The sequence below is a fragment of the Amyelois transitella genome, chromosome 13 (genome assembly GCF_032362555.1).
Source record: "Amyelois transitella isolate CPQ chromosome 13, ilAmyTran1.1, whole genome shotgun sequence".
Classification (NCBI taxonomy): Eukaryota; Metazoa; Arthropoda; class Insecta; order Lepidoptera; family Pyralidae; genus Amyelois; species Amyelois transitella.
This window is the reverse complement of record NC_083516.1, coordinates 3,096,484-3,122,019: the sequence shown is the minus strand read 5'-3', so window position 1 is coordinate 3,122,019 and position 25,536 is coordinate 3,096,484. Positions and strand designations below refer to the sequence as shown.

Below are 25,536 nucleotides of genomic sequence, written 5' to 3'. Positions count from 1 at the left end.
AGATCAGATAGGGATAGGTATAGTGACAATTTTCTATCACATTGTCAAAAAAGGAAACTCAAAATATGTCTTTTGTTACAAACAAAAATAGTCTTTTGTTTTTTAGGTATAATATTATAATTTTGATGAAAAGTATGAAAATAGTATGGATTAAACCCAGCTCAGCGATCAATGAAACAAACAGATAAAAAACTCCACAAGGTTACACGCTGCAAAATAACTTTTGTTTTTTTTTCGTTAATCTTAAAATACATCCTAAGTAATTTTACCAAAGATGTTATCATTTTTAATTCATTGTTTGGTATTCCCTTGCATGAAAAGGAAGTAGGTATAGGCAGTGATGTAAAAAATAAATATTACAATGAATTTGGTCTATCCTCAACTTCTTGGATTGGCAGGCGGATCTCAAGATTAGATTTCAGAATTGATTATACTGCTGTTTCGTCATCATTCTTGTTTGAGATGAGTACCTACCTACATCAATAATTAAGATGGAGTGAAGATAGCAGCACAATTTTCTGACCAGTGTTGAAAAAGATAATATTTTTGTATGGATATAAAACAATAACAGAGAAAAAGAGTTGAATGGAGGACGAAGAGATTCAACATAACACTTATTTTTTTAAATTCACTTTCATTGAAACCCTAAATTTGTTGTATCGTAGCTACAACGGATAACTAACACATATTAACATTTCAGACGTGACCCAGAATCACAAAACGAGAATGAATTATATATTTTTTTTACTTTTTTATATGAATGTATCTTTTGCGTAAAATGTATTACAGGAAAGGTGTGATTAACCTTATCCCCTTGCTACCAAAACAACAATGTGTAAATAAACCATATTAAATATTTCGTAAAATGAAACTACAACATCGGCTTATCATAATTATTTATTTTCATTACAGAACAGTTGTGAACAAACTATAAAACCGACCTCACTAACCATTCCTAAGGCTTGTTGCCAGTTTCGGTACAACCGGGACCTCAATATCAAGTCTTTTACATACGCCAGCGACTAGCAAATTTTATATAGGAAACAAAAATTAAAAACATAAGTTACTCATACTATTTATAAATACTACTTATATTTTAATATATACTTCAGTACATATTAATTAATCACCAACCATACATCAGAGGGATGGATGTATGCTGTTTAAAAATCTACATTTGTGCATCTTTAAATCTTTATCACAAAGTTAATACTAGCAGCGAATGTGCTTTTTTGCGCATTTTATATGTTTCCGAACAGGCAATGACGATCGAAAGATGTATTATGCGTAAGTTATTATACTATTCGTATGCACCTTAACATAATTCGAAAAGTCCAAGATAAAATAAAGGTCCATTACGTGCGCGTTTCAATATTTATAGTATTTATAAATAGTACAATTCAACGCGAAAGTTTAAAATTAGTTATAAGTTACTCATCTTTAGCATTTCTTATAACAGGTACTTACAAATAAATTGCTATCGCTAGCGAATATAGCGAGCAAACTCATAGCGTACATGGATATAGAAATCTTCCTACGTCAATGGTAGATATAATAAAATAAAGTACCTTATGTACATTTCATAATTTTCACAGAAGCGAATATTTTTTTTACAAGAAACACACTTAATAGATATGTATACAAATTTAAAATGAATGAGAAATGTTAAAGTAGAAGAACAAAAGAGTAGCGAAAATTTTATTCTGATGTCAATTGGAACTTCACTTATGGCATTATCCAGCCAATCGATTCACAATTCATTTGCGAAAAAGCATAAGCTGTTTATATAATTCAATAAATAATTCATAATTGGCATAGTCACGTATAGGCACAACAAATATATCGGGTAGATACAAATTAGATTTGAAGTACTTATTGCTATGAGAACTTTTTAACCGCGTGTTTTTCAAACGTTCAGTTCTCGTCGTAGAGCGGCGTCGCGTCTCCGAGGGACATGGACCGCGGGGACGTGTTGGTGTGCGGGGTGGAGCGCACCGAGTGCGCCCGGGACGCCCGCCCCGAGCTGTGCGGCGTGCGCGGCGTGTGCGGGGGGTGCGGGGGGTGCGGCGTGGAGCGCGGCTCGTGGCGCGGCGTCGAGCGCGAGTCGTGGCGCGGCGTCGCCCTGGAGTCGGCCCTGGGCGTGCGGCCGGCGTGCCGCGGGGTGGAGATGTCCGAGGAGGGCGTGTCGCGCACGGAGCGGTGCCGCACCCAGTCCTCGGCCGCCTTCTGCCAGTCGGAGGGGTCCGCGTAGGGCGCGGCGCGCGCGGCGGGGCGCGGCGGCAGGAAGTCGGGCGCGCGCGGCGTGCTGGCGAACGGCGTCATGTAGGGCGTCTGCGCGGACGGCGTGTAGGGCGTGTTGACGTAGTTGGGCGCGGGCGTGTGCGCGGGCGTGTGGAAGGCGGGCGTGTGCGCGGCCGGCGTGTGGTACAGCGCCGACAGCCCGTGCGGCGTGCGCGCGGCCGGCGTCCTCTGCGCCGGCGTGCCGCTGGGCGGCGGATCTCGGAAGTGCTCCTTGAACCACTTGAGCAGCCCGCCGAGCGAGTCGAACATCCTCTGCCTGAATTTGTACCCGTCCGGCATCACTGTGACGTACTCGTGGGTGCACCGACTGCGAGGCAAGTACGATAGCAGGAACCTGCCGGGGTGGTTTTTCGCTGCGGATATGACGTAGTGAATTTTGTTAGGGTTCTTCGCCTTCTCCTCCTTGAGCCACTCCTCCGCCTTGTCTCGCATGCCGCCTAAAGGTTTGTAATATTTATATGCGATCAGGTCCCGGGCGTGTCCCGCCATCGGGGTCACGTGACGAGCGATGATTTCATCCAAGTCTTCGAACTCCGAACCCTGTATCCAGAGACTTCGACCTGAGAAAGAAAAACAAAATATAAATATTTACTCACAAAACACTACGCACCCCGGACTCCGCTCTAGTGAAGTGGGGGATGTTGTAACTAGCACAGAGAACATTTGACTCTGATGGATTCTCATTCTAACTTATACTTTGGTGCATGACTGTTAACTCCGCGTTTCTTTTAAATACATAAACAGCCTACCTAACGAGAAAGCATTCTCTTTCCCCTCTTCCCGAACGTCAATGTGTTGGCAGATTCCGTCGGCCACCTTCCACGTCACGGTCAGGTGATCAGAACCCTGTAACAAAAATGAACATTATATTTCTGGTATCTTTAAGCCTCAATATGGCGAGGTATTCTTTATTTTTGGCAAATCTTTATATATATATATAGATATATAGATCAGATGTTTTTACCTTACTGCTCGGCCGGACAATAACTTCTCCTTGCACCATGTTCTCCATCAACTTCTCGGCCTCCGCAAACGATATATTGTGGAAGGCGGGATGAACTATAACCCGCTTCACGTATTGCATCCGTTCCTTAGTCTGTTTGGCCTCGACGTCTTTCCGAACGTCCTTATCCTCGGATTCTTGGTCGTAGTACGGGTCTTTTGGTGGCCTGCGAAAAGAGAGGACTTTTAATACATGTGTAGAGACAATTTTTTTCATATTAGCTTTTAATAGCACCTTTGCCCGTGCGAATTTGGCGCCACCAATAAAGCTACCTATACGCATGAATTTAGCGCCACCTACAAAAGAATACAGGTTTTTCGCAAATCTCACGGGAACTATAGTTTTACATACATACATATGGTCACGTACATATATATGGTCACGGCCGATGGATGCATGGCTAGGGGCGAGCCTAGTCTCGAGCGTGCCACTTCCGCCATGGGGTTGGGCGACCCCCAGGTAATGGCTAGCCTTACCCTGGCATGCGGGGCTCTGCTGGGGCGGACAAAATTGTTCCCTTGCGTCTCGTGGGAATCGCATGGATGCAAATTTTTTAAAAGAGCACCTAAATGGCGGCGATGGTGTCCGCACCCCATCACGTCTCGTTCCCGGCGGGAGCGGTATGCGGTCTGCTGAAAGCCGCTTTGCGACGATGAATGTAAGAGGAGGAATGAAGGATAAGATTGAGGAAGTATGCCAGATGATGGATGAAAGACGTTTGGATGTGTTGTGCGTGAATGAAACGAAGCGGAAAGGATGCGACGCGACGCAGCACGGCCCTTACACGGCGTATTGGTCTGGAATTTCCAGTACCAGCCGAGGCTGTCAAGGGGTCGGTCTAATTCTTTCTGCACGAATGGCTGAGTGCGTGAATGAGTATGAGTGTGTCAGCCCTCGTCTTCTATGGATTAGGCTGAAAGTTGGAATCACTCGGATCTTCGTTCTAGGTGTTTATGCACCTTGGGATGTGGGTTCGAGGGGTACAACATCAGCAAAAAGCGAAAACGAGGAGTTCTGGAATAGTGTAAGAGAAGTATTGAAAGTTACCAAGCCAAATGAGAAGATTATTATGTTAGGTGATTTTAATGGATGGGTGGGTGTAAAGCGTGATGGATATGAGAAGGTGCTTGGTGCGTTTGGTGACGAAAAGGTGAATGATAATGGAAGAAGTGTATTAGAAATTTGTCTAGAGTGGGATCTTTTTGTGTCGAACTCAATGTTTCAACATAAAGAGATCCACACCTACACAAGAGTGGAAGGTATTTTAAAAAGTATGATAGACTTTGTGATTGTAGATGAAAGATTGAAGAACAAAGTGCTGGATACCCGTGCATATCGCGGTGCTGGCATTGACTCGGACCATTTACTGGTGATATCCCGGATAAGGGGTATCTTCAATCGCTGGCGGCACAGGGTAAGGGAGCAAACCAGCGCTTTGGAAAGAGTAAAAGTAGAAAATTTGCAAGATATGGATGTAGGTAAGAAGTATATTAATAGACTGAAGGATGAATTTGAAGATTTAGAGGAAATGAGCGATATTGAAGATGGATGGAAGGAATTTAAAGAAAGAATTGTGAAAGTAGCTGTTGAAGTGTGTGGTGTAAGTAGAAGAAGGTAAGGAAAAAATCACAAAAATGCGTGGATGAGTAAAGATGTGCAAGAACTTGTGCGATTAAAGAAGAAAGCATGGCTGGATTTGTTAGCAGCAAAAGCTAACTTAAGAATGCAAGAGGTTATAGATGAAGATGTGAATGAAGCACGTAAGGAATATAAGAAAATGAAAGATTTGGTTAAGAAAGCTGTGATTAGAAAGAAAGAAGAGTATAAAGAGGATTTTGATAAAAGGCTATCAGAAGACTTTCAGTCAAATCTGAAAGTATTCTGGAAATCCGTAAGGTCAGCCCGAGGAAATACTATAACCAGAGAGCTGACTAGGATCAGATGCCAGGATGGTAGCGTTGTGAAAGGAGAAGAATGTGTACTAAAGATATGGAAGGACTATTTTGAAAGTTTATTTGAAAAAAAGGAAGGAAATAAGAAAGATTTCTGCTATAGCGAAGAAAAAGAGAATGAGATGGAAGGCGAAATTGAAATGTTCGAAATTGTGGAAGCACTTAAGAGTATGAAAGCGGGAAAGGCTGCTGGGTGTGATAGAGTGTCGGTCGAGATGCTTAAAGCAGGAAAAGGCGTAGTAGCTAGTCAGTTGTACTGCCTTTTCAATTTGTGTTGGAGAAGCGGCCGAGTACCAAAAGATTGGTGTAAGGCTGTTATCGTGCCACTTTACAAAGGAAAAGGGTCACAGCTGGACTGCAAAAATTATCGTGGTATAAGCCTGCTTAGCGTCGTCGGCAAATTGTATGCTAAGGTATTGATTAATAGAGTCAGGAATGAAACTGATGACAAAATATGGGATGCTCAAGCGGGATTTCGAAAGGGAATGGGATGTACTGATCAGGTCTTTTCCTTGCGGTGCATAGCCGAAAAGTTTTTGGCCAAGAGTCAAAAAGTCTATTGCACATTCGTAGATCTGGAAAAGGCCTATGACAGAGTTGAGAGGAATGAATTGTGGTCAGCACTTTCTATGCATGGGGTGAGCAGTCTCTTAATACGAGCACTGAAATCCTTATATGAGGATTCGAGTGCTTGTGTCAGGATAAACGGAGCGCACACTGAGTGGTTTAAGATTGAGAAAGGCGTTAGGCAAGGATGTGTTGCGTCACCGTGGCTGTTCAACCTATTTATGGATAGCTGCTTGACAGATTTGAAAGAGTCTAAAAGTGGATTAAGGATGAATGAGTTACTCGTCAAATGTCTGCTCTATGCCGACGATCAGGTTATACTGGCGTCATCAGCGGAGGAGTTACAGGAGATGGTAAACTGTATGCATGAAGCTTTAAAAGAGAAAGGAATGAAAGTGAACGTAAGTAAAACTAAAACACTGGTTTTTGAAATGGAGAAAGAAATGACAGCATGTAATATTTTGATTGGAGGAGAAAAAGTGGAGCAAGTGAAAGAGTTTGTATATCTAGGATCAAAGTTTACATCAGATGGCAAGTATGATAGTGATATTGAAAGGAGAGTGAACGCGGGGAACATGGTGAATGGAGCTTTGCATGCCTTTATGAGCAGTCAGAAACTATCCAAAAAGGCTCGACTGGCTGTGCACAGGGGCGTGTTGGTCCCGACATTAATGTATGGGAGTGAAAGTTGGGTATGGCAAAAGAAGCATGAAAGCAGAATAAATGCAGTGGAAATGAGAGCGTTAAGGAGTATGATGGGTGTGAAATTGAGTGACAGGATAAGGAACAGCGTGATAAGGGAATGTTGTGATGTGAAAGAAGATGTAGTTACAGGAATAGAAAAGGGTATGTTAAGATGGTTCGGTCATGTGGAGAGGATGAATGAAAGCAGGTTGACTAAGCAGATATACAAGGAGAGTGTGGAGGGAAAGGTCGGAGTGGGAAGACCTAGACGAACGTATCTTGATCAAATTAAGGACGTCCTGGTAAAGGGTCAGGTCAAAAGTACCCGAAACCGCCGAGCTTGTATGAAGAGAGTTATGAATGTGGACGAAGCGAAAGAAGTATGCAGAGATCGTGGCAAGTGGAAAGAGGTAGTCTCTGCCTACCCCTCCGGGAAAGAGGCGTGATTTTATGTATGTATGTATGTATATGGTCACGTCTATATCCCTTGCGGGGTAGACAGAGCCAACAGTCTTGAAAAGACTGAATGGCCACATTGAGCTATTTGGCTTAATGATAGAATTGAGATTCCAATAGTGACAGGTTGCTAGCCCATCGCCTAGAAAAGAATCCCGAGTTTGTAAGCCTATCCCTTAGTCGCTTTTTACGACATCCATGGGAAAGAGATGGAGTGGTCCTATTCTTTTTGTATTGGTGCCGGGAATCACACGGCACTATAGTTTTAAGTGGAAAGAAAGTACCCTATGTTCGCCAGACTCTTAATTATATATACGCAAATTTTTAAAGAGATTGTTGATGTAGTTAACGCGTGAAGAGGTAACAATCATATTTACTTTCGCATTTCAGTTGGGATTAACGTTAAGATTACTATTAACCGACAACCTTGCGACACAGAGATAATGAAATGTTAAATGACAGTATCTGCATTCCTACGCGTGATGTACAGCCTTTTTTTAAACAGTGTCAACTAAAAATAAACTTACCTCCACTCTTTATTTTTATCCAGCAAATCTGAGGATTTCGACGAACAATCTACTGAGAATCTTTCCACATCTATCTTCAGTATCCTGCAGTGAACAGTCTGGCCGATGCGCACGCGCTCCGTGGGGTCCGCGACGTGTCGGTCGGAGAGGTTCTTGATGTGGATGTACCCGGACAGGCCGTTGTCCAGCCGGATTCGAACCCCGGTCGCCTGCCCCGGGCACGCGCCGGCGTCGAAGTGATTCCATACCTGTGTAGGAATATATTGTTAAAGCATGGGATCTCAAATGTGGTTCTGCTATGGTTTTTTTTATATAATATTAACTTTATTTTAGGGTACAAAATTCATGGGTCAAATAAGACAAGTATTCTTCACTGCCTTAGGAAAACCTAAATAAATAGCGTTTTTCTCATTAAAGACAGACACCTTAAAAGATGAAGAAGTAATTATATGTAAGTGCAAAATGTGCCTGCAATTTCAGTATTATTATCGAGCATTATAGAAAATATTCGTTAAAAAAATGTGTTGTTTCCTAATTGAGACTAGTTTAAGGAAAACTAGTATTTAAACTCACCTCTGACAACTCAGGGAAATCATTCTTATGACAGAAAGGACACTCCCACAGCCCGGTCTCGTCATTCCTCACAGGATTGGCCTGGTCCAGCATCTCCTTCTGCGGCTTCCTGTGTGTGATCCCCACCACCGTAGCCAGCACCATCTTGCCAACGTAGAACGTCTCAGGCGATTCTTTGGTTAGAATATCAAACATCTCTTCATGAGTAGGCGAGCGATAAGGCACCCTTAGGTCTTTATACCTAGAGTTCAATTCAGCTCTAATATCGTACAGCGTTATACATTTATTTCCGAAGCCTTGTCGCTCTAATTCTTCAGCGAAAGCGTCCAAATCTAAGTCTTTTAATCTCTCTGGCGCTTCAAGGATCTCTTCGACGGCGCCGGCCGGATTCGCGTCTTCGTCTTCATACTCTAACGCGTCAACGGCCATCTTCCTCGCCCATTCATATGTCTCAGGGTGGACTCTGGAACCGTCTAGAACTTCAATGTACGCTTCTGTACTATCTCCTAGGCTGCTCGTGTCGATCTTAATAAACCCTGAGCAGTTGATGAAGACTTTCGGCCCCATATGGCAGACAGTCACCAGCTGCGTTCGGTTCTCGAGTTTCTGATTGGTCTGTTTGAAGAGTTTTATCAGCGCTTGAGCTTTGCGAGGTCCCAAGCCGCAGACGAATTGCAGTAACTCTGTTCCGCGTCCTGTTAGTATAGCTTCGTTCATGTCTACACCGACTTCGTTGATTCTGTTGACGAATTCCAGCTCGATGCCTTCAAGGAGATCTTCTTTGGCTATCTGGTCTTGGAGCGGGTGGTATCTGAAGCATAATATTTCTTCGTCAGGGCCGCAGAGTTGTGAGATTTCCATAAGAGGGTCCTGTAGTAACCGGCCCTGGCAGATCGCCTGGCGGAGGATGTCCGGGTATTCTCTGAAGTCATTCTGTAAATAAAAGTAAAAACATACATTTAGCAACCAAAGTATTACATTCGCTAGACATGGCGGAACAATCGGACTTTTACGGTATTTACTAACGATAGTCGTGATGAGAATAAAGGATTTATGAATTTGGATATTTTACAGCTATTGCACAATGACTCTAACTAAATACAATGCCCACATCCACAAAGTCGTCATCATCAGCCGGCTTTTCAAAATGAGACATCAAATCAATTTTAAAATGAAACATCAAGTCAATTTTATTACTGAATCCACCACTACGCCACAAGCCAATAGCGAAAATCCTAAATCGTGAAGGCAAAATTTCTATTGTTTGGCATTATACAAGCTCCGACATAATACGGTCGGCACCGTAGTTCCCCAGGCGTAACATCTTTTGAGGCCTTTTTATTTGTGACCTACGATTCCAAATTGTTGATAATTTAACTCACCCTACCTTAATGTTGCTATATAATATTGATGTTTGTCAGCGATCTCTCTTGGAAATCTATAGAACTGCTCGTCATCCACCAATTTTTTGTACACATTCCGACAAGTCCACTTTTCGACTTCAAAAGACGTTTCTCAATTATCAATCATAGGCTTATGCATGTTCGCGCAAAACTTAGCCGTTTATGAACCGGTTTTGATGATTCTTTGTTTGTTGGAAATGAGATATTTCAAAGAATGGTGGAATTCAAACCATGACTACGAAATCAGAATCTGACGATGGCATCTCAATGGAATCCAGGGGAACTATCGAAAATCGTAGTGGCTTAGATATTAAACATCAACTCACCCTGCCTCGGATGCTGTTGCTATATATTTTACTGATATGGTTGTCGGCGATCTCAATCGGTATTCTCGGGAACTGCTCGTCTTCTACCAGTTGTTGAACACACTCCGACACGTCCGCTTTAACGTTCAGAGCCTCGCGCGACTCGCCGCCTATAACGATCACGTGCGGTTTCTTGCGGAGTATAAACCTGCAGAAAAAAAAAATATTTTAATTAAAAATATACATTCTACATTCACAGATAAGAGCTTAACAAATATAAAAACTTTGCTAATATATATCATTTAAGAGATATTTGCCCGCTCATTGCCTATAAGTAGAGATTCGGAGTGGGGATATCAGCTAGATACACATGAGAGCTACCTCCTGAGCGCGGTGAGGTCGGCCTGCTTGTTCTGCCGCTCGGCGGCGTCCCAGGCGTTGCGGCGGCACAGCAGGTGGGGCAGCCGCAGGTGGTCGGCCACTTCGCCAGTATCGAGTGTAGAGTGAGGATATCAGCTAGATACACATGAGAGCTACCTCCTGAGCGCGGTGAGGTCGGCCTGCTTGTTCTGCCGCTCGGCGGCGTCCCAGGCGTTGCGGCGGCACAGCAGGTGGGGCAGCCGCAGGTGGTCGGCCACTTCGCCAGTATCGAGTGTAGAGTGAGGATATCAGCTAGATACACATGAGAGCTACCTCCTGAGCGCGGTGAGGTCGGCCTGCTTGTTCTGCCGCTCGGCGGCGTCCCAGGCGTTGCGGCGGCACAGCAGGTGGGGCAGCCGCAGGTGGTCGGCCACTTCGCCAGTATCGAGTGTAGAGTGAGGATATCAGCTAGATACACATGAGAGCTACCTCCTGAGCGCGGTGAGGTCGGCCTGCTTGTTCTGCCGCTCGGCGGCGTCCCAGGCGTTGCGGCGGCACAGCAGGTGGGGCAGCCGCAGGTGGTCGGCCACTTCGCCAGTATCGAGTGTAGAGTGAGGATATCAGCTAGATACACATGAGAGCTACCTCCTGAGCGCGGTGAGGTCGGCCTGCTTGTTCTGCCGCTCGGCGGCGTCCCAGGCGTTGCGGCGGCACTGCAGGTGGGGCAGCCGCAGGTGGTCGGCCACTTCGCCAGTATCGAGTGTAGAGTGAGGATATCAGCTAGATACACATGAGAGCTACCTCCTGAGCGCGGTGAGGTCGGCCTGCTTGTTCTGCCGCTCGGCGGCGTCCCAGGCGTTGCGGCGGCACAGCAGGTGGGGCAGCCGCAGGTGGTCGGCCACTTCGCCAGTATCGAGTGTAGAGTGAGGATATCAGCTAGATACACATGAGAGCTACCTCCTGAGCGCGGTGAGGTCGGCCTGCTTGTTCTGCCGCTCGGCGGCGTCCCAGGCGTTGCGGCGGCACAGCAGGTGGGGCAGCCGCAGGTGGTCGGCCACTTCGCCAGTATCGAGTGTAGAGTGAGGATATCAGCTAGATACACATGAGAGCTACCTCCTGAGCGCGGTGAGGTCGGCCTGCTTGTTCTGCCGCTCGGCGGCGTCCCAGGCGTTGCGGCGGCACAGCAGGTGGGGCAGCCGCAGGTGGTCGGCCACTTCGCCAGTATCGAGTGTAGAGTGAGGATATCAGCTAGATACACATGAGAGCTACCTCCTGAGCGCGGTGAGGTCGGCCTGCTTGTTCTGCCGCTCGGCGGCGTCCCAGGCGTTGCGGCGGCACAGCAGGTGGGGCAGCCGCAGGTGGTCGGCCACTTCGCCAGTATCGAGTGTAGAGTGAGGATATCAGCTAGATACACATGAGAGCTACCTCCTGAGCGCGGTGAGGTCGGCCTGCTTGTTCTGCCGCTCGGCGGCGTCCCAGGCGTTGCGGCGGCACAGCAGGTGGGGCAGCCGCAGGTGGTCGGCCACTTCGCCAGTATCGAGTGTAGAGTGAGGATATCAGCTAGATACACATGAGAGCTACCTCCTGAGCGCGGTGAGGTCGGCCTGCTTGTTCTGCCGCTCGGCGGCGTCCCAGGCGTTGCGGCGGCACAGCAGGTGGGGCAGCCGCAGGTGGTCGGCCACTTCGCCAGTATCGAGTGTAGAGTGAGGATATCAGCTAGATACACATGAGAGCTACCTCCTGAGCGCGGTGAGGTCGGCCTGCTTGTTCTGCCGCTCGGCGGCGTCCCAGGCGTTGCGGCGGCACAGCAGGTGGGGCAGCCGCAGGTGGTCGGCCACTTCGCCAGTATCGAGTGTAGAGTGAGGATATCAGCTAGATACACATGAGAGCTACCTCCTGAGCGCGGTGAGGTCGGCCTGCTTGTTCTGCCGCTCGGCGGCGTCCCAGGCGTTGCGGCGGCACAGCAGGTGGGGCAGCCGCAGGTGGTCGGCCACTTCGCCAGTATCGAGTGTAGAGTGAGGATATCAGCTAGATACACATGAGAGCTACCTCCTGAGCGCGGTGAGGTCGGCCTGCTTGTTCTGCCGCTCGGCGGCGTCCCAGGCGTTGCGGCGGCACAGCAGGTGGGGCAGCCGCAGGTGGTCGGCCACTTCGCCAGTATCGAGTGTAGAGTGAGGATATCAGCTAGATACACATGAGAGCTACCTCCTGAGCGCGGTGAGGTCGGCCTGCTTGTTCTGCCGCTCGGCGGCGTCCCAGGCGTTGCGGCGGCACAGCAGGTGGGGCAGCCGCAGGTGGTCGGCCACTTCGCCAGTATCGAGTGTAGAGTGAGGATATCAGCTAGATACACATGAGAGCTACCTCCTGAGCGCGGTGAGGTCGGCCTGCTTGTTCTGCCGCTCGGCGGCGTCCCAGGCGTTGCGGCGGCACAGCAGGTGGGGCAGCCGCAGGTGGTCGGCCACTTCGCCAGTATCGAGTGTAGAGTGAGGATATCAGCTAGATACACATGAGAGCTACCTCCTGAGCGCGGTGAGGTCGGCCTGCTTGTTCTGCCGCTCGGCGGCGTCCCAGGCGTTGCGGCGGCACAGCAGGTGGGGCAGCCGCAGGTGGTCGGCCACTTCGCCGCCGCCCGCTATCACGCACGCGAACGCGGAGTGCTGGCGGTCGGGCACGTACGCGATGGACAGCACGCGGAGACCTGAAAATTAGTTTTATTTTAATACTTTGTTAAGACCTGGAATACAGGTTGCGCTGGCGCAGTGAGCAGGGATTCCACTCGTACGATATCCTCACTCTTCGCACATTACAATTAGCCAAATCTTTTATCATGCGAATCGCTGTAATTTGGAATTCCCTCCCCGAATCCCCTTTCCGAGTACACATACAACTTGGGGATTTATTTGAGTTTGCGAGCATCACCTCAGGCCTCATCTTGCTTACCAGAGGCTGACTGAGGTCAAACGCACTCAAATTATTATATAAATAAAAGATGCAAATGACATGAGATTCAGAACGATTGCGACAGATAAAATCTAATTAACCAAGACTGTGTGTGAAAGAGGGGTGATTTTATGTAGGTAAGTATGTAGTAATACGTACCATTCGAAGCGTCCCATTCCTCGTCATCGTCGTCGGAGACACGTGACTCGTAAGGCGCCACCTTCAGCCAGTCGTACAGTTTTCGCCGGCAGCATCTGGATTTAAAAAAGAAAAAATACGATCTTCACATCGGTTTACCACTTCGCATTCTACGCACTTCGCATTACATTGAATTTTTGCAGTCTCCCGGAATGTCTGCATGATGCATTTTCAAAATTAAAGTATTTATATCATACACCTTTAATTCAAAAAATATTATTAATTTTAGCATCAAGGTCTCGATTCAATTATTGACAGTAATACGAGGGCCACACTGTAAAAATCGGGAATAGAATACTTAGGAATTAATTATACTTAAACCTCTTTGTTGTATGAAATGTAATATTATTCAAAACACAATTCCAATTTTGAAAGTTAAATAAGTAAAATACAAAACGTGGAGTTGATAGATATCCTTCCTACAGCCTTGACTTGAGCCCCAATGATTATTTACATTCCCAAGAATTAAAGATATGTTAGGTGGTCAACAGTTTCAAGGCTATAAATAAGAAAAAAAACCACATACTTGAGTACATATTCCTTAGACTCCTGCAGCAGCACAGCATTGAGTTCCCTCCTCAGCTCGGGCATCACAAACTTGGTGAGCGCTATGGTCACCGCTTCAGCCCTCAACTCGTTCCAGGCTTGAACAGTTGACGCGAACTCGTCCTGTTAAACAAAGTTAAAGTTAATTTAATGCAGCTACAAACTTGAGATTATTTTTAATTAACCTGTGTCTTGGACGTTATTTACATAAGTATTTATTATGAAATATAGTATTGTTGAGTTAGTATCTTATGACACAAGTTTTGAACTTAGCTTGATGGTAAGTCAATCTGTGTATTGTCCCATATATAGTTATTTATAAGTGGTGATGGGATGTGAAGTGGGCTTACCTTCTGATAAAGTTGTTTGAGCTCCTCCAGGTAGCTGGGGCCGGTGTTGCCCTCTATGTTCTCGCTGATGCTCATTTCCAGCAGTTTGTCTTCTACCGCCATAGTCAGTTTCAGATACTGGTCGCCGGTCAGGTCGCGGACAGGTTTCTTCTTCAAGTATTTTAGACTGAAAGTTGAATAAATATTTAGAAATTTCTAAGAAAAGAAACAGTATAAAAGGCACATTTGATAATATCTCATTGATTGTAACTGTTTTTTTTTTTTCGTTATAAAAAAATATCCGTAACAATGCACACAATCAACATTACAGTAAAATTGCGAAACTTTATTTTTTTATTGGAGAGATGGTGAAGGAGGTGGGGAGAGAGAGAGCTATTTAAGTGTCTGTGAAGCAGACATGGTGTCATGCCTCTGGGTGTGGGCCTCATGTTGACGGGGCGGGCAGTCAGAGAGGGCTGTACTGGCGTGTACCTGAAGCAGGGGTGGTTCTCGTCGATCTCCTTGAGGCCGCGCGGCGTGGGGCGCACGCGCAGCGTGGCGCGCTCGCGCAGCGCGTCCCGCAGCGACGCGCGCAGCTGCGGCTCGTGCGCCAGCTGCACGCCGCACATGTACACCGCGCGCCGCACCACCTCCTCGCACGAACCGGTCTTGCTCATCTGGGGCAATAGCGATCATTCAAATATAGAACAAATGAACAGCCTCGGTTCTGCCCGCGCCAAAAAGTTAATTATAATATTAAAACCGATACCGATAATGTCCGTTTCCTCGGAAATTTAGAGAAACTCTCTCTTAGACTTTTTAGACTATATAAAAAACTCTAGATACAGTAGCGGTTCGGGCTGACGATGACAAAGCCACTCACTCAAAATTAGTCTGTTTCATGTATAGACCTGTATAAAAACATTATCTTTATTATTCTTTCTTTTTTATATAAATATCGTAAGTTTAAGTGGCCAATGCTGGAGTCAGATTTTCAAGGTAACCTACGTGCAGTAGGTTACCTTGAAGTAGTGCAGTACCACTTTTCACAAAAGTCGCATCGGCAATTTTCGACGGCGCGAAATAGCGTAATCTACTGCTGAATCAAACCGAATGAAAACTCAATAAAAAAAACCTTATTACAAGAACATTAAACTTAAAATAAAAACAAAAACAAAATGTATCTTGCCATCATCATCATCTTAAATATTGTAATTACTTACATATTCAGCGGCTGCCTCCAAGGGCGGCACGGGCTGCTGTTCCACCTCGTGTCGCTGGTAGTTGTCTCGGACGTTCTCCGCGAACTGCTCGGGGGTCAGACCGAACTTCTTCACCAAAGGTTCTGGTGAACAAGAATAAACTTGGTCACAATGCATGGAAAGCACACATATGTATATTTCCGGAATATTTCTTAAAATATCAATGGACAGCCCAAACTGCTGAGGTCTAAAGATTTGAAATTTGACATGTAGGGCATATAACCTGTCATCGCATCACGCAATAACTATTGATCGGATTAAAATGCGGTTTTGGTATATCTATTTGTCCAGCTCCAACTTTAAATCTGGTGAATAATATGTAATATTAATACCCCCACCTCTTTTAAGTTGGCAATGGAGTGGGAAAGTTTTTTCATTGGAATTTTCAGTGAACGTATTCGCGGGCAACAGCTAGTAAATTAATAAGAATCCGACTCACCGATGCCCGCTTTCCTACACAGCTCGTATCGGCCCGATCTCACGGCGTATTTGACGTCAGTGGGCTCCTCTTCCTCGGTGGCGCGAGCTTCCACCTCCGCAGCGGCTTCCTCGGGATCTTCACCGTTCTTCTCCGCTTCCTCGCGAGCCAATTTCCTGGAGAAACAATGTATTATTCAGATACATACATATTTAGCAGTATGGAATTTCACTTAGTGCAAAACAATAACCTCAAACCGGGTTAGGAATAAGATAACGTTTCCCGTGAAATGGAACGTACTGTCACATATAATTAAACGGACGCCAAGTATTTGATGATTCAAAAATATTGCTTTAAATTTAAACAGACTGAGATGTTTTTTGATTTGGTATGTATTTTACAGCTTTTGTATGTAGCTTATTGCTGGGACCCAGTTCAACTGTATGATGCTATTCTAAAATTTCGGTAACGAGTACCAAGGACTACACTGCAAAAATATATAGAAAAGTTGCCACCAGTTTAAAATAGGATTCGTTTCCCATGGATGTCGTAAAAAGTGGGAATAGGTACATTCATTTAGTGCAGCATTTACCATGATCCAGTATGGTTAAGTTCCAAAGGTTATGAAGGTCACACAGGAGCCGCTTCGAGTAAAATTCTGACTTAAAAGGCGTGCCCCATGCTCCTCTCTCTCTAGGGAGGTCATGAGATATTATTTTTAGGGGGAATGAGATGTTTAAAACTGTAAAACTACTCACTTCTTCTCCTCTAACTCTTTCTTCTTCTCCTTGGCCCGCTGCACTTTCTGCATCTCGGGAAGGTCTCCGGAGTAGTAGAGCAGGAAGTGAGTGTGAACGTCGCGGAGTTCCTCCGGTGTTTGGACACTCTTCAACCTGATAACCATAGAAATTGACCATGTATTAATTGCTTGTTTTTCAACTAGAGCTAGTTCGGCCGGCACCGGCGGTTCTCGTATGTAAAGTAACTTTGTTCGCTTGCTTCGACATGTCAATCATCCTGACCAAACTACTGACTCAACGAAAAGGTTCGCTAGCTATGAAGTCAATCTCTGTTCCAAATGTCAAACTCGAACGATTTTATCAAATACGATACTGAACTGTCATGGAAGACGGCGCTAACAATACAAAATAACAACTATAATTATATTCTGCAACAAATAAATACCGGACAAAAAACACAAAAAACACAGAGATTGAGCTAGTCCCGAAGTAAATTCGAGTAAGTAAACACGATACTGAGAGGTTGTTGCTATTTTACTTACAAACATAAAACCACGCCTCTCTCTCGGAGAGGTAAGTAGTTTATTGTATAGGTACGTTCTTCTCACCCTTCCAATTTAAAACATTACACAACAAAAAATAAAAGTAAAGGAGAAAGTCCTTTCTAAAAAAAATCTCATTACTATTTATAGTACAAAACATACCTCTCAATATCCTCGTCTCTGATCAGTCTCATGTTCTCTGGAATGGGCGCATCGGGGTTTTGCATCACCTTGTCCAATTGGTAATCCCTCATGTTCTCCAGTAGTTTCAGCAGATTCTCTTTGCGCTGTTTCAGTTGACACCACTGTAAATAAGCCAAGTTATAAGAATCGAAATTGATAACCATGGAACTTAAAATTATCAAAATCAAACTTTTTCCTGGCTGGGGTCTTAGATATTCATATGGTCACGTCTTTATCCCTTGCGGGATAGACAGAGCCAACAGTTTTGAAAAGACTGAGTGTGAGTGGCCACATTCAGCTATTTGGCTTAATGATAGAATTGAAATTCAAAGAGTGACAGGTTGCTAGCCCATCGCCTAGAAAAGAATCCCAAGTTTGTAAGCCTATCCCTTAGTCGCCTTTTACGACATCCACGGGAAAGAGATGGAGTGGTCCTATTCTTTTTTGTATTGGTGCCGGGAACACGGCACTTAGATATTTCTATATATATTTGTTGAGCTAGTATCTTATAACAGAAGTTCTGAACTAACTTGGAGCTAACCATATATATGTGGAATGATGAAGTCTTTGCCCTCCGGGAAAGAGGCGTGAGGTGTTATCTATGATGTAAATCATCGGCTCAAGAGTCACCACCTCACATTCACATTCATAGACCTGGGGCTGCAGGCACTCCTGGAGGCTATAAACGTGCAGAAAATGTTATAGAAATACCACCTTTCAATGGCTTGATGTTTTACTTTTACAAATGTCTGGTTATTCCTAAAGTAGCAGCATTAGCACCTTGAAATAACTTGACTCACCTTGGCATCATACTTGTACACCTTCCACAAGTCGTTGATATTGAGCTCAGGCTGAACGTACTCCTTGCGGTAGAATGCTATGAACGGGACTTCCAAAGTCTGGTTCCTCATGAAGTCCAACGCTTGGCGAATCTTAGTTATTGTGCTCGAACCTCTGTGTAAATTGAATAACATTTCGAATAATTTCGAATTGTATACAAAAAAAAGCAATTCACGACGGGAAAGGATAATAATAGCTTCTGGAGACGATGGGCCTGTAACCTGTCACTATTTGTATCTTAATTTCATCATCAAGCCATACAGCTGAACATGGCCATTGAGTCTTTTCAAGACTGTTAACTCTGTCTTCATGATATGACTCTGCAAGACATGATTTGAGAAGAATAAACATTATCTTCTCTCTCTCTTTTACACATATTTTTTATTCAGTAAGCCGCAGAACTAATTGGAAGAAGGGCATTTGAAGTCTCAAGTACGCATTTGGTAATAATTAAGACCTATGTATATTATAACCATATTCAAGGAATAAATAAATTTTTGTTAAAACAATTACCTGCGGGACCTCTCCCTGGCTTCCTGCGAGTCAGCTTTGGACACCGGTGGCTTGAGGAACGCCTGCTTGTAGATCCACTCGGCCTCGTCCGCCAGCTCAGTGCTGCCCTCTTCCACCGGCGTGATGGGAACTTCGCGGATTTGCATCCTCTCGGGCACGTCCGTTTTACGGATCTAAACCAGACAGTTTTTGTTGACATTGTTTGTATATTTAATGTAAAAGAGAACATGTTTTATTTGTTGAAATAATGACTAACATTGCTGACAAGTTTTATCGCATGTTATGTCTGTAAAGTTTAGATACATATATGTAGTTAAGATATCTGTGGCAGATGTCAAATGTATACATTTTATAGTTTGTCTATTTCGCAACTACTCATAGTTATTGTTTTATCCTACTGTCACAGAGATTGAGCTATATCTAAAGAAAATTTAGTTTGTCATCAACTTTTCGTTTAACTTTAATCATTATTATTACTTGGAATTTCTATAAAGTAGTAGAGCTACTCGTCGCAAGGTTCAAGTAGCAAATGTGTAATGAAAAATTTTTAAGCAAGAACACATACCTCATTGTCCAAGTCAGTAAAGTGGCTCCTCTTGAGCTCACTTGGCTCATAAATTTCGAATATAGACTTCTTGCTAGGCCTCTTTGCTTTACCCTTCTTAGCTCGCCTTCTATCGCCTGTAACAAATGACCAACAACGTTAATTAAGGCTTTGCTTGCACTTGCTTGCATAAAAAACAATATTAAATACAGCAGACAAGAAAATACAAGGCAAAAGTGAATAGATATTATTTGAACTTGCATATACCTTAGTTATCATATTGCACTTATCTATCCAACCAGCAACACTCAAAAAAGTATGTATATAAAAACAACATCCTTATAAACTTACCTTCTTCATCTTCTTCCTCAATGTACTCGTCAAGATCTTCATCGTCTTCATCCTCATAGTCCTCCTCGCCGTACTTCTCAAATTCATCGTAATCAAAGTCTACGCCAAAAATGTCTTGACCCTCTTGTAGAGATCTGTATAACATGTTATGAAAATTAAACTAAAATCTTGAAAATAATACGAATTATTATACAGAGAGGAAGTGTGTAGTGAAGTGCTGTGCAGTGGAACCTAAACGGGGTTTAGGTTAGGTTAACCTAATAAGGGGTTTAGGTTCCCCTGTGAAGGTCAGAGTTGCTTAGTTTGAAAACCTGACCCTGACCTGGCGGTTCAAGAAATGTCCAGCTACATCATGATCTGGCCAATATATCGATCGGCCAAAGACATAATATATTTATAAGTATAGTTAAGTTACCAACTAGGGAATGCAAATCTCGCGAGATCTCGCTGGAGCCCCAATCTCGCCCTAAATTATAAATAACAATATTGCGAGATCTCGTCAATTTGGAGATCTCGCGAGATTGCCAGTTGTGTTTTTTTTTTATCAAATAATGATTGAATGACTATATTTTAGCAATTAGAAAAATAAATAAGAAATAGGTATTGTAAGATAAAATTCATTTTTTCATCGAATATTGTTTGATGTATCTGTCTGAAAATTTTAATCTTTTAATAAACTTTTAAGAAAAAAACTTTGACGTACGTATCTATCAAAAACAAATACAAAATCAACCAGTCTTCTCTTCTAATAACAAACAAAAATATTTTAGTTCAAAACAGTTCTCTTATAATAAACAAAACAACGAGAAGTAAAAACAAAAGGAAACTTATCATCTAAGTTGAGTTGAAGCTGACTACTAAATTGAGATATTATTATCAATTAAATAACATTATATGTACTCTTGAGATCCATTACAGATTAATAAGCAAAATATACCAATTAGTAAGACTATTAGAAATTATAGATTAATTAACAAAATATACCAATTAGTCAGACTATTAGAAATTATAGATTAATTAACAAAATATACCAATTAGTCAGACTATTAGAAATTATAGATTAATTAACAAAATATACCAATTAAATTAAATATTTGTTCAGTTCAAATCACAAGCTATTATTACGGATTATTTTGAAAGTAGCTCCGTAAGAAGCACAAAATGTCCTAAGAATCGTCTGCTAAACGGCTTCTTATTTTGTTGGCCAGATAACCAGCAAACCAGCCAGCCAACCAGCCAGCCAGCCAACCAGCTAGTTGGAACCACAGATCTTAGGCAATTATTCACGAAATGCTTTTATACTCGATTTCAATCTCGTTAATCTCGCGAGATCTCGCCCTTTTTCCCTCCGATATTAATCTCGCTCAGAAAGGCCGAGATCTCGCGAGAACGAGATTGCATTCCCTATTACTAGCTGACATACTTAAACATACTCTTCTACAATCTATCACTTTTATGGACCATATCCATAAAAGTGACAGATTGTAGAATAGAATAGATTTATTTTCAAAATTGCATGAGGTATCACTTATTGACTGAATACTTACGCATCTGTGAATATAGGCTTTCGTTTCTTCTTACGCTCTGCTATGGGCCGCCCATCATCATCAACAATGAAATCATCAGCATCCGACTCCATGTCTTCATTCTCATCATCATATTCCACATCTCCCCTGGCTGGCGCAGGCTCTGAACGATTTTCATCTTCCTAATATGAAAACAAGAATGTCTTTTCAGTAAATGATCACCAAAAGACTTTCCTTTTGGAGAAGATAATCAGTCTTTTAAGTGTAGAGGGAACTATCTGGCTTAAAATCTAGGTATGTTCATTTACCAATATGTAATATAAACTTTGGATTCCTCTTGTAGATTGTAGGCAAGCAACCTGTCACTATTTGACCTATCAATCTTCTCAAGACTGTTGGCTCTGTCTAACCTGTAAGGGACGTGACTATATGTATGTAGCTTTACGCAGGGCATAATATAGTGTATGTATTAGGAAAAGAACAATTTATTTAATTAAAAAAATAAATAATGTTACAAAATTTTTCGTCTGTATAATTTGTCCAGATTCTCCAAATATCTTAAAATAATTACTTATCCCTGGTATCACCTATCGTACAGCATTTCTATTGGAAGATTATAAGTATTTGTGATTTGTTATTTGGAAATAAAGTTTGTTAAATGAAGTGAATGAGAATAAATAAACACTTACATCATCTGATCCGCCAACAAACAACTTTTCAGCAATGACCTCTCTCTCCAACTCGGGGTCATCGGCACCTTCATTGTCACTGTCATCATCCTCCAGACGTCGGAGACGCTTGAATTTGTTCTGTTCAAAACATCATCACAATAAATGTGGATTGCTTTACATATTTAAATGATACTATAACAATATTACTAAAAATATTTGATAGTTAGATTAGAAAGCTACCTAAAAAAGTAATTTGCAATTTCGACAACCATAAAAGATTTATGAATGTTTAGACTACATAATTTCTAGCTGATCATTGATTAATATTTTTGTAGAGGATTTACAAAAGAATAAACAGCAAATAATCTTTGCTTTTTTATAATCTTAAGAAAATAAAATCTGATTATGAAAGATTTGTTGTTCCTCAAGTAAACAAGTGCAGGAAGTATAATCGCAAAAAGTTACGTTCTTCACTAGGGAGACTAGGGAGATGGAAAGAGCAAAGAGGAAAGAAATAATAAAATTTAAAATACTATATGATGGAAATAAAAAAGAAAAATATTTCCTTGACAATTATTGCGAAGAAATTGACGAAGAATGCAATTGAAGAAATTGACAAAGAAATCTTAATTGTGATTACAAAGATTTCATGAATTGGAGCATAAATACAACCTCCGACACAATATTGTCGGAGCCGCGGTTCTCCAGGCATAAGCACCTAGCCTGGCGGAAGATCTTCCCTTTGGTGGCAGTCGAGCCAAATCATCGCTCACGCTAAACAAATATGCCAGGCATTCAATATACTGCTGAGAAAAGAAGGCAACTATACTGCAAAGAAGTTTAAGTGTAGTGGGTAATTTATTTTTTTAGTGTTTAAAGCAGATTTAAATTGCTAATAAGGTTACTACAAGACTACAAGACCTACAAGATGTTCTCATTGCTCTGTTAAAAACTGTATATGGTAGGTAAAAGTATGAATAATTAACAAATAACACAACCTTACCCTTGCTACTTTAACACCTAAATTTTCTTCTATGAGATCATAATCTTCATCTTCCAGTCTATCATCTAATTCATCGTCACTTTTCTTTCTTTTTTTAGGTCCTGCACTAGCATCTGAGTCCTCTCCATCGCTTCCAGAGTCTTCTATTGGGGCATCATCTATCAAATCCTTTAACTCCTCCCGGAGGCGTTCTTCGTCGTCTGAAATTAGATTAATAAGTTATTGTCACTGAAAGTGTGTCAAAAAACAAAATTGTATAATTGAGGTTATTTATGAAAGAGTTGATTTAGGTTCTGTCAAGCTCAAATGAGATTCAAATTAAACAATACCAGGATGTTTACAAAGTAATTGCCATCATTAACGTGGTTTGAATCATATACGTGGACAATTCGTATGGTATACCTTCTTCCTCTTCATCCTCATCGTCGCTTTGAACCGCTGCTTTACGCTTTGGCTTTTTACGTTCTGTTGGTCCCTCGTCTTCCTCAGAATCAACCTGAAATCGTGATTTGTATGAATGTAAGTGTAAAATGCCTACCAAATGATAATTCGTAAGTAAATAATCACAACTGTTGGACATTCATATGAATATGTAAAATGCTCTACTTACGTCGCTTTCCTCTGCCTCGGACTCTAGAAAATCTGCCATTTTCTCTTCTCTTATAAAATAAACAACCTTATAAAGTAACACAAAATGTACAATTACAATTTATTTGTAAAAATACAAAACACCACAAAGAAACGAAATGAAACACGAAAGGATTAGTTAGAGAGTGAAGTTGGAGTGAAGGAATTACCAAAATAACACGCATGTCGCTTCATTCTATTTCAAATCGTACTTTTGTCTATGGTAGAATCATTCGTTCAATTGATAGAATTATAGTGTTGTCCAAATGTCGACAAAGTGGCTTCTCGATAAACGAGGTACAGTATCACATCACGTATTTAATATATACATATATAAAATCACCCGTTGCCGTGTGGTTCCCGGCACCAATACAAAAAAGAATAGGACCACTCCATCTCTTTCCCATGGATGTCGTAAAAGGCGATTAAGGGATAGGCTTGCAAACTTGAGATTATTTTTTTAGGCGATGGGCTAGCAACCTGTCACTATTTGAATCTCAATCCAATCATTTAGCCAAGTAGCTGAACGTGGCCTATCAGTCTTTTTAAGCTCTGTCTAACCCGCAAGGGATATAGCCGTGATTATATGTATATGTATATATAAATCACGCCTCTTTCCTTATAAATCACCTTTTTGGTAGGGACTACATCTTTCCACTTGTCTTGATCCTTGCATAGTTCTTTCACTTCATCTACATTCATAACTCTTTTCATGCAACCATGTTTAGGCCTGCCGACTCCACCAGTCCCAATCACACTCCCTTTGTACATTTGCTTAGTCAACCTACTTTCGTTCATCCTCTCGACATGGCCAAACCATTTACGCATTCCTTTTTCTATTCCTGTTCCTTTTTTATTTCCTATTCATTCACACAAGTTTTTTGCACATCTCGAGTCTACCCACTTTTTTTATTTTTTTCTCTTATTCTTTTACTTACACCGTACAATTTTATAGTTAGATACTTTCTGAATTATGTCTTTAAATTCTTTCCATCAATGTTATCTCATGTTAATGTTCAAATTCATCCTTTAGTCTATGAACATACTTCTTACTAACGTTCTCATTTTGCATAATTTCTACTTTCACTTTTTCTTAAGTGCTGGCATGCCCCCTAGCCCTGTGTCGCCACCAACGATTGAAGGTTCGATATATCACTAGGAAGTGGTCCGAGTCGATGCCGCCACCACGATAAGCACATGGATCCAGCACTTTGTTATTAAATGAACTATCCATAACCACGAAATCTTTTACATTTTTAAGATTTCCGTACCTAAGAGGTAAAAATGAGAGCCTATTATAAAGCCTCTGCTGTCAATCTGTCCGCCTGCAATTTTTTGTTCGATTACAATAAACAGGTAGAAACGTGAATATAAAAAAAGAATATTGATACGGAACCCTTTGTGCGCGACTCCGACTCGCACTTGACCGGATTTTTAAAACATCTTGCACTCCTGCGTAAGTATGGATGTTTTAATGTCAAAACATTGTGTTCGACGCAAAAAGTTTCCAGTCTCTTACACATTTCTGATACACTTATACCATTACTAGCTTTTGCCCGCGGCTTCGCCCGCGCAAATTTATTTTAGATTATAAGTATACGTCATAAAATTTCACCCATTTTTTAATCCCGTGTCGTGCGGGACTGTTTTAAGTTTACATTTGATTTAAATTCATATGGCTTCTCCCGTCTTGTCCCGTCTCTTCTCGTTCTGTTCCGTCCCGTCCCAACATGTTATGTCCCGTCCTGCCCCGTCCAGTCCTATCCTGTCCCATCCCATCCTATTTAGTGCCATCCTGCTTTCCGCAACTGATACACACGTATGTTTTACTTACCAATATTTAAGACTTCTCGCACTTCGACACCCATCAAAAAACGAAGTTTCATACAAACTTCCAAACCTTACTTTTCGCCCTTGAGAAGCAGTGTTCAAAATCCAATGTTTTAATGATTATTTCATGCTAACCAAAATTTAATTCTAAAATTTCATGTGCCCAACGTTAAAATTGACGAAATTTCATACAAACTTACCCCTATAGGAACGCAATTTTCAAAATCCAATTAATGAATTAATATTTTAATCTAACCGTGAATTTAAATCTAATGTGCCTAATACTAAAAATGACGAAGTTTCATACAAACTTGCAACCCCTATTTCACCCCCTTAGGAATA

At 42.4% G+C, this 25,536-nt stretch overlaps 1 protein-coding gene across 1 annotated transcript; it reads right to left on the bottom strand.

Moving 5' to 3' along the window:
• Positions 1–879: 879 nt before the first annotated feature.
• On the bottom strand, positions 880–23,510 carry LOC106138314 (transcription elongation factor SPT6). The gene is made up of 24 exons (XM_060947180.1): positions 23,348–23,510; positions 23,140–23,233; positions 22,738–22,937; positions 21,753–21,872; positions 21,085–21,245; positions 19,538–19,671; positions 19,208–19,323; positions 18,643–18,815; positions 18,090–18,243; positions 17,269–17,411; positions 16,583–16,717; positions 15,846–16,000; positions 15,368–15,489; positions 14,637–14,821; positions 14,166–14,331; positions 13,796–13,938; positions 13,231–13,325; positions 12,649–12,829; positions 9,793–9,979; positions 8,064–8,996; positions 7,491–7,738; positions 3,266–3,470; positions 3,051–3,147; positions 880–2,861 (listed from the first exon to the last, which is right to left on the bottom strand). Exons 1-24 carry the CDS (start codon positions 23,384–23,386, stop codon positions 1,915–1,917), a joined length of 5,133 nt encoding a protein of 1,710 aa, XP_060803163.1. The 5' UTR covers positions 23,387–23,510; the 3' UTR covers positions 880–1,914.
• Positions 23,511–25,536: the final 2,026 nt, after the last annotated feature.